We start from the raw sequence: 10399 nt of genomic DNA, 5'->3' as shown, positions 1-10399 counted from the left end.
AATTGCTAATTGTTGTGAGTAATTGGAGGCAAGTCTGGCCAGCCATATGCTAGCAAGGAATAGGGTAAGAGTGACAAGATGCCCTAGGGGCTGCCTCATAACAAGCCTCAATGACACTAGAAATCCTTAGACAAGAGCTCTGATGAACATAAATCAAACAATGAGAGGTCGAGCAATATGCTATAGCAATTATACACCTCCACTTCACCTTGTGTTACCAGTTTTGTAAAACATGCCACACGGAGTGCCGTGCGTGTCTCATGTTAACAAATGGGTTAGCGGTGACACGCTAGGCACATCATTATCTCAACAAAAAAATATTATTTATGGAAATTGTCTCTAGAAAAATACACTAGCAATGTGTTCATGGCCTAGTGGGGACTTGACCTTGGTATCCAAAACAGTTGTTGAAAACAAGGCGTGATGAATGGAAAGCCACTTTCTGCAAACCTTAAAGAAGTTTAGCATCAAAACTCAGTCAATAATTATCAAATTGCAACTAGCAGCTGTCCATGTTCAGCCATAATTATGAAGTGTGCTATGTAAAGTGAGCTTTCGATAATCCACATGAACATTACAATTACACGATGGGTCTTTCTTTGAATTTGGTTTGAGTTTGAAGTCTACATGTATATGTTTCAATGCATATTCGGTATGTTCCAAGTCCATTCTTACTTCCTACTGATATTTTGCCAGATGAACACCTTACCAGCTGTTGTCTATTTGTTGACAAGCATACTCAAATCAATTAGCCCACTGATGTTTGCTCGCGTGGCTTTACCGATGATTGGAGCTACAGCTACTGATAAAAAGGCCAAATGTTGAACATGCGACAAATTTAATGCATCAAAGCTTAAAATGAGATCTGACAGAAAGTGACAACTTAATCTTTACAATGAAATATACATTTTTATTTGTTGTTGTTAATATTCCTATTTGGACATCGCATCAGCCCCGTCAACGCAAACCAACTTGATTATAGTAACAAGGTAAGTTAGCCGTGACATTGAAACGTATCATCAGCAATGAGGTAACCAAACTTTGCAGAATATGGTACATACGGATACTTTTCACGCAAACCTTTACTATATGAACGGTGTCCATCTGAAGCCACGCTTAAAACATTAGAAAAAAACAATGCTTGCAACAAGAATTGAGCTCGAACAGTAAACTTGATGAAACACGACACTAACCACTGCTACACTCAGCCATCTTGCTACATGTTGGAATCATTGTGGACATACCGGTAATTATTACACATGATGATCTCTCCCAGCATATGGGACTGCCAGCGTTAATACTTATAATTATACCAAACCTTACCTTACACCCACATGGCAAGTTTATGTAATTCTCTTAAATGGTTAATTGGAAATAGTCTAGGAGCTCATGCCAGTGAATAAGACACTTTTAGCTTTCTTGAAAGTAAATTTATTTAAAATAATTATAATGATTTGTAATACAAAAGGCAGTCAGTTATACTTGTATAGAAGGTGATGCGTAGCACCATACATGATAAATCTTTACGAGTATCAAAACTTAAATCTCTATAGAAAATGACTGAATGACCTCAGCAGCATTGAGTTGATCAAAGTAGGAGAGATCAGCTCAATCAGCACGGGCTGACAAGCTCTTTACACAGGATATTGATGACCTTGCGGTAGATCGGATAAGTAGCATTAGCGAGTGGGAAGATGACCTCTAAAGACTAAATATCAAAAACCATTACTTATGTTCGGATTAAATTGGCTGGAAACGATGTGAATGGCGCAGTAATGTTATAGAGCAAGCAACCAGACAAGATAAAAAAACGCAGCAGGAGTAAATGAACTGATAGTCGTGTATGTTGGTTTATAAGCCGCGAATGACTGGTGAACACGACACAGGCAATAGTTGTGAAACGGACTCATCTGGTAAAATAAAGTAAAATAAAGAATAAATCGAGAGTGTTGCAGTTCAAGGTCGGCAAGATACGAAGGCAGTCGATCAGCATTATCCACTATTAACGATCAATTACTCCCCAAACTGGAGGGTCACTCGAAAGTCTTCTTTATAAAGTTTCCAAGCTTTCTTTTGGTGAGGATTATCCAAGTCCTCCCGACCCAAAGAGATCCTAAAACAAATGCAGAAGCTACAACATATGACTACAGTATATATAGAGTTGAGAATGTAGAATGTGGTCTGAAGCACTCAGGCTATTTGAGACTGACATCGGAGTACCTCCACTAATGTGCAGCTTAATCCTGTCTACTAGCTTCTGGTTTTTATTTTCAAATACAATGGAAGTTGGGTAAACGTAATGGCAAGGCTTTGCAGAAATACAGCAGCTGTAAGTTTAGTAGCGGGAGCTTTGGTAATGCTCAGTGTGATGATAGAGACATCACATGAGATTTGATTACGCAGCAAAAACATCTGCTAGCTGTCAATGCTGCTCCACAGACTGATATTTAAGAGTAAAGTTCAGTAAGAGACATCTTTCTAATTCTTAACTGGGTACACAGGCTACACAGGCTTATTATGCAGATCATGTTTCATATAAACTAATTCTTATTATTATCAGAAATATTGTTATTACTATTACCAGAAGTACCTGCCTCTTCTAACTATTCCTATTAATTATTCTTGATGTATTCGCGTATTAAAAACAATATTACAATTTTGAGCTTACATTTTGTGTAACTTTCGAGATAAAAGAGTTAGCCAATGAAGTGTGGAGTAAATCGGACTGTTCTACGGAACGATGAACACGCCGGTACTAATGCAATTGAAACAACTGCTGAACACAAACCTAAGTCAAAACAAACCGTTGCGTAAGCAAGTCAACAGTGTCAGTGATTGGATACACCTAAAATCAAACTCAAAAATATACAATAATATGCTTCTGAAATCTTTATAAGAAAATTTACGAACCAAACAAAATTAATTAGTGACTAAATAGATGTTTCAAAGCGTTGTAGAGCCAAGCGGTGTTTTAGATGCTCAACAGTATACAATGACTGCTATAGTTAAGCTGATAACTCATCTACATTGACAATCAAATAAAGAGATAAGAATATAACTGAGAAACAATAAATGAAAGTGATTGACAATGAATACCTGCATCATAACATATTAAAGTACAAAATATAGCAAAGACAAAATCGGCATACAGGCTTCCTTGGGCAGCCACTATCAGACTAGCAGACTATCCAAGCAGTTGCCCAACCTTTGTAGATGTCAACAAAAACACACGTACCTATTGCCTTCGATGAAGCTTGTGTTGAACCAGAAGAACCAAGGACAGCCATCATATGCGCATGGAATATTTGAGGTAGCCTCGAATCTAACTTTTATGTCACCAGCGATTACAGGGGCATTTATGAGTGAAGCTGTGATGGTTGCAGAGTCTCTCTCAAACACTGCCTATAAAGCACAATAGAAAATAAAACTACAGTCATACTTCAACTTATGAGCTTAATGCGTTCCGAGACTGAGCTCGTATGTCAATTTACTCGCATGTTGGTGCAATTTATTTATATATAGAACAATTAAATATATATTTATTGGTTTCCATACTCTGTAAAATGCAAATAAAACACTCAAAACAAAATATTGTAACAGAAAGAACATGTTGGTTATTGTCCTAACTCACCACATGCTTTCAAAAAGCAACAAATAAAAAATAATGCAAGGAAATGTGTTAAATTAAAATGTAAAATTAAATACAAACAATAGCAGCTAACGCTAGCATTTGCCAGAAAGAGATATATAAGTTATCCTTCATTACAACAGTTGACTTTGATAAATTTGGATTTTATCAAAGTCTTAAAAGACAAACTTAGAAGCAAATCTAAAAGCAAACTTTCCTTTTTAACTTAACGTAATTAAAATTTCTTCGGCGTTCATAGTTTGAAGTTTCTCGCTAGTTAGCTAATATTTCCTTTGTTTCGCTTTTACGACTAGCCGGCCGTTTTAAGATGAACCTATCTAAGGACGTTTGCCTTTGTCGCCCTTTCAACATGTCGCGATTAGGACGAACACAGGTGTCGTCACAAAGGTTTAATACACGACCACTAGCCAACATGTCCGAATGTCTATTTTTATAGTTTTGATAGATAGCAACGGCCTTTTCAAATAGCGTCGTTTCAGCTACGCTGTCACCGGCCAATTGTTTATCTTATATCCAATGCTTGAGCGGTCTCTCCATCAGCAGTGGTAAAGATTGCCGCGCCGTTTAGAAACTACGGTTAGTACTTTTGCGAGCTAAATGCCCTGAATATAATCCTTCTGTTTGATAATTGTGGATGTATTTCTGTCATATTGCTAAGCTAGCTCAATTATGCATACACATTTCGCATATTTTTCAATAATTTTCCGTTTAATATCAATTGTTATCATTTGCTTTTTCTTTGCATTATTTTTCATTTTACTGGCAAACTTTCGGTCTACGCACAGTACTTTTAATTCGCATAATTCTGCACTGAAAAGCGTGCACAAAAACACGGTACAAAAGTATAACCTGTGCAGTTGAAAAATACAGATTGATGCTGTTGTCATAAAACACCTCCGGCATACTTGGCAACTGACTCACGTGCTCGTATCATAAATATGGCTCGTATGTTAGTGCTAAAACTTGCTTAAAAGCTGGCTCGTATCTCAAGTTTCTCGTACGTTGGAGCATTACTGTACTCTCTAAAACCATATTCTTCAGAGTTGTCTGATCCATACGAAAGAGATAAGATAACTCCCGAAAGCATTGTTGACAAAACGCAAAAATATTTCTACAAATGTTGTGCAATACATGGGATGAGAATAAAAGAGAAATTTAGCCAAAAATTAACACTGAAACACGTGAGCTATCACTTAATAGCATCACCATCAACATGCCTGAATAACCTACAACGGGCTCTTCCTTTTCCTCACAATTACTTTGGATCATGAAAATATTTGTCTTAGAACCCATATGTGACACCATGTGAACATTGCATAGGTTACCGCAGGTAGATTGACCTTGCATAACATCACTTTCAGTTGACACACAAAACTCCAACGATTGCTAGCCTGATCTGGAATGAGTAATGACAAACATCAAGAATAGACGCAAACCCGTGTGCATATGCCTGTAATATTACCAGCATATGCACACAGTAAATACAATTATTCTGAGATCCGGTAAGGCAGCCAATTGGCGCAAGTCGCATGTCGTGAGTTCGAACCCTAAAAGATACAGTCTTTTTCCAACCTCCGACTATGGCTTTGGGTACAGGTCTTATTACAGTAAAGATTTTTAAGGCATGAAAATCGACGGAAAGATGAGCGATCTTAGCAGAATACCGACCGGAAACATCTGCAATGCTATATAATTATATTACAGCTGCTGGTTTTTTGCATGAGCACATGAGCGCATGCGCATATGTCCATGTGTGCATACTCATACACATGAGACTGAGCAAGAATCTACTTACCGTGCAGTTAGTGTTTGTACCGAATCTTGCTTCATAGATGGTTTCTCCCTTTATAATAAGCTGCATAATCAAATCCTTACCATTCTCATCTCCAATTCCTAACAATACAAAGCGATAGGAAAGCTAAACAGATGAAATCTATGGATACTCAATCTTGCTATCAATCTCAGGCAGTGTCTGGAGTTGTACCTATGAAATGAATTGACATTTACTTTGAATTATATGGAGTAATCATAATGAATGATCATATTGAAAGGTGTGTAACAAGTTATGACTCCCGAGTCTAGCCATTAAATATAAAACAGCTTCTTACCTCTAAGACCAGCTACTGAGATTTTTGATGGTCGAAGTTTTACTTCTTCAGGTATTTGACCGCCATATTGAGACAACATCTTCTCATAATAGTTAACATACCTGCATCAGAAGAAACGATAAACATTCATAGTAACAGAAGCCAAATTCACTACAGGTAAATAGCGTTAACCAAACAAACTGTATAACGTATCTTCTGACTATATCTACTTTTTAGCCGAACTTCTTAAAATAAACGTGAATTTCGGATTTCCTACAATCTCTAACCTTGATACAAAATGTTATACACATCTTATACAGAAATAAGTGATAAACAACTGACACAGTCTGGCCAAATGTCCATATGATCACTACCAGGGACATGTATATCAGTATGATTACAACCAGGGATATGTACGTATATCAGTATGATCATTACCAGATATATGTATATCAGTATGATCACTACTGGGGATATCTATATCAGTATGATCACTACCAGGGTATGCATATCAGTATGATCACAACCAGGGATATGTATATTAGTATGATCACTACCAGGAATATGTATATCAGTATGATCACAACCAGGGATATGTATATCAGTATGATCACTAACGGAGATATGTATATCAGCATGATCACAACAAGGGATATGTATATCAGTATGATCACTACTGGAGATATGTATATCAGTATGATCACAACCAGGGATATGTATATCCGTATGATCACAACCAGGGATATGTATATCAGTATGATCACTACTGGAGATATGTATATCAGTATGATCACAACCAGGGATATGTATATCCGTATGATCACAACCAGGGATATGTATATTAGTATGATCACTACCAGAGATATGTATATCAGTATGATCACTACCATGGTAGGCATATCAGTATGATCACTACCAGGGATATGTATATCGGTATGATCACTACCAAGGTACAGTATGTATATCAGTATGACCTGAAACTGGTGAGGTGCAACAAATGAACTTTTAACGAAATTGAATATGAACATGTCACCTAATGTCTTACAACCTTGAAATGACCCTGAAGTTAATGGATTTTCAAGCAACGACTAGAAACGTCAAGCCAACGGCAACTGATACTTCTAGGTGTGCTGATGACAAATAACACAAGGTGGCTACTCATCAGCTGTCTCATAAGTGTACCAAAGAGTGACCTGCTTTGGCTGGGTGTCTCCACGCCTTGGAACTTGGAATCAACACTGAGGTCCGTCCTCCGACTACCGAAATAATCAAGGGCATCATCGGCCTTGTCAAAGGTACGCGTGTGCAAAAGCCATATTGCTACCATGGTTCCAGTCCGTCCCTTTCCACCTGTGTGAAACTGTCAGCAATTAATGACACTGCTAAAACTGGGCTGAGCAGAAGAGCGCTAAACGTTCTGTATCGTCTTTCGGTAAAGGATTGAACTCATGCTATTGTGAATGACAAACAAAGTTCACAAATACTACATCGTTTACCAGCGCTAGTATGAGTTGTGTGAAAATAACTGCTGATGTTATGATTATATTCTCGACTTGCATATTTTCTGTCTCTACTAAAAGCACAACCATTTTATGAGATGCAAAACCAGAAGGTGATGATGCAGTGGGGGTGATGATGCAGCGGAGGTGATGATGCAGCGGAGGTGATGATGCAGCTGAGGTGATGATGCAGCGGAGGTGTTGATGCAGCGGAAGGGATAATAAGATGAGAGGTTGGATTACTCTCAGACATGATAACAACTGCTAGACTGAATGATTAGATATTCCCACTCGAGAAACCTCTCTGCCTTGTTATCTATTTTAGTGATTTACAACATTAGCGATAAATTATTGTCTATATTAAAGGTTTTTCTTTTGAGACGATGCAGATAATTCATAAACAGAAAGACAGCACTGTTGTTTTGTTTTCAATTTGTGAACTTTCATCTGATCACTGATGTTGATATATATTTCCCTGTCGCATGATATCGACAACAGAAAAGGATACTTCTCTTACAGAAGTCTATACTAAGACTTGTGTACTACCGATCGAGTATTTCGGCTCACCACACTGCCACCAATCACCTCACAAAACTTTTGAACATATTGACTTATCCCAGGCTTACTCATTTCTACGGTTGTATTACAGGTTACAAAATCCTGTGTAATTTGCATTCATCCTTCCACACATATAACACACCGTTTTCTATTCCGTGGCACCAACATACTACATCCACCATCATGTTTCAGTTTATGAACTTTCTGTTACTACAACCTACAATTCACTATCTCGACTCCTCCAAAATACTATTAGATTACCAACTTTAAAACATATTTTTTCAAATCACTCAGTAATTCCTGATTTTTGTCTGTTCATTTTTTTCAATTGCCATGTGATGAAAAGCATCATTTTATTAGTGATTATCAATATCAATAAAAAGCTATACATACATATATATACAATACTCGTTGCCACGGTTAGGAATTTGGGGGAAAACTACTTAGTGCTTACAACTCAATGTAATATTTTCATAAATGTATTTAATGAGCTTAGACATCTAGCAGATAAAAAGTGTGTGACAGCAGCACAGTTGGCGGATTTTACGAAAATAATTAGAGATCAAACAATTTTATTTTAATACGCTTGTAAACTAGTAGCGATATAGGTGAAGGACAAGTTTTCAATCTTATCAGCATAGTTTTTTAGCCAAGCATTTAGTTAACCAATTAAAAATTAAATGCTTTGACCTTGACCTAGGTGTGATTACCATGTAAATTTTTGTTGTCGGAGGTTTTTGAAAAGTTTGGTTTAATAATATTTGTCAATGAAAAAAATAAGTTTGTCGTCATGTTCAATTCTTAAAGCTTTGTTTTATAACACTACTTGAAGCCTTCCATTTATTTGTAGTAGCACTAAAACTATAAAAACCTTCAAGTATTCGTTTAAGTTTTTACTAAATACTCATAAATAAAGCCTTGCTTACTTGTTCATTAAATACGTAGTTGTCAGTCTGCCAACAGGATATTGCGCAGAGCATATCGAGGGAGACAAATCTAAAACTGTTTTAGCATAATTCCATGCATAAAGAATAAGGTGCATAATTGCACCATATTTTTTTGGTATGTAACGAAAAACATCCTTTTGCTGATGATTACCAGTGCCAATAAAAATTTATACATAGGTACAAATGTACGTACGTATGTACGTACATTTGTACGTACATACGTACGTATATATGTACATTATATATATATAATGTACATATATACGTATGTATATATACGTATATATGCCGTGCCGTATATGTATATACGTATATATACATATACGGCACGGCATATATATATACACACGGCATATATATGTATGTACATATATATGTACGTACATACATATATATGTACGTACATATGTACATACATATGTACAAACATATGTATGTATAAATTGTATAATATGTATGTACATATGTACATACATATGTACGCACAACTGTACGTATATATGTATGTACATACATTACAGGCGATGGAAAGATCTACCTTTGCAATGTATGGCAATAACATTGTCCTTATTCAGGCCTCTCCACTGTTCAACATCCTTGACAAAGTCTATTATCTGTTGGAGAGACGGCACATTGTGGTCATCTATCAAAATCCTCACCACTGCATTGTTAAAGTACTTGGCCTCATCGTAGCTCCTCTCACCTACCGCAGGTATAAACATGGCTGTATGAAAACAAATAAAGCAGCAATCACACTGCGATGGAAAGATCTTACACACGGCACCAAGACTGCCTGTACAATAACCAAGAGCAGCAATAATATTACCGTAGTAACTGTATTATTAACTTGATAATTTCTGCAGTTGTGTTACAGGTTTCAAAATCCCTGTAAACAATGTTCAGCATAGTTTACACAGATTGTAGTTTACATTAGTTTCTGTTAATAACATTAGTAATAATATTATTAACAGAAAACTCAGTCAAGAGCAATTTATGAAACTATGAAAAACTTGTCACACTTTTCGAACTGTAAGCTTTAGAAAAATATTCTCCTATGATATTTTAGAAGAAATGACAACAGACCAATGAGTTTGCTTTTATTTCATCACAAACAATTATCAGCTTCACATTAAAACCAGATTAGCACTAAGAAATCTTGTAGGGCAAGTTAATAATAATTGTAAGATGCCACAACGAATGCCAGTTATTTACTACTAATAACTGTCACAAACTGATTTTTAAAATAATGCTAAACATATCAAGTTACACTTTTTTAAACAAGCACTTAGGTTAGTTCCACCGTGTATCAAGTTAACAGCAGCTGTTATAACTGCAGTTAACACAGACAACTACAGATAACTACAGTCAACATAGCCAACTACAGTTAACACAAACAACTACAGATAACTACAGTTAACATAGCCAACTACAGTTAACACAGTCAACATAGCCAACTACAGTTAACACAGACGACTACAGATAACTACAGTTAACATAGCCAACATTCAGAGACAGAGTCATGAAAGTCTTAGCGATAAGTAAATGTTTGAGCAAAGACTAGATTACAGAGTTGAAGGTCAAACACCGTTGTTGATTAGTTGACTGAACATGAAAAGTAGCTTTTTTTTGCAACAATTTGTATTGTTTTTTGTGTATGAA

At 36.3% G+C, this 10399-nt stretch overlaps 1 protein-coding gene across 1 annotated transcript in view; it reads right to left on the bottom strand.

Moving 5' to 3' along the window:
* Positions 1-1414: 1414 nt before the first annotated feature.
* LOC137407401 (phosphatidylinositol 3,4,5-trisphosphate 3-phosphatase TPTE2-like) overlaps positions 1415-10399 on the bottom strand; it is a 28927-nt gene continuing 19942 nt past the window's right edge. The window contains exons 7-12 of the mRNA XM_068094049.1: positions 9279-9443; positions 6930-7086; positions 5758-5858; positions 5445-5542; positions 3236-3402; positions 1415-2113 (exon numbers count right to left, since the gene is read on the bottom strand). Of these exons, the coding sequence (XP_067950150.1) occupies positions 2014-2113; positions 3236-3402; positions 5445-5542; positions 5758-5858; positions 6930-7086; positions 9279-9443 (788 nt within the window). The 3' untranslated portion in view covers positions 1415-2013. The remainder of the gene's footprint in view (positions 2114-3235; positions 3403-5444; positions 5543-5757; positions 5859-6929; positions 7087-9278; positions 9444-10399) is intronic.

This window comes from Watersipora subatra, chromosome 10, assembly GCF_963576615.1.
Source record: "Watersipora subatra chromosome 10, tzWatSuba1.1, whole genome shotgun sequence".
Lineage (NCBI taxonomy): Eukaryota > Metazoa > Bryozoa > Gymnolaemata > Cheilostomatida > Watersiporidae > Watersipora > Watersipora subatra.
The sequence above is the reverse complement of the archived record's forward strand: the minus strand, read 5'-3'. Positions and strand labels throughout refer to the sequence as shown.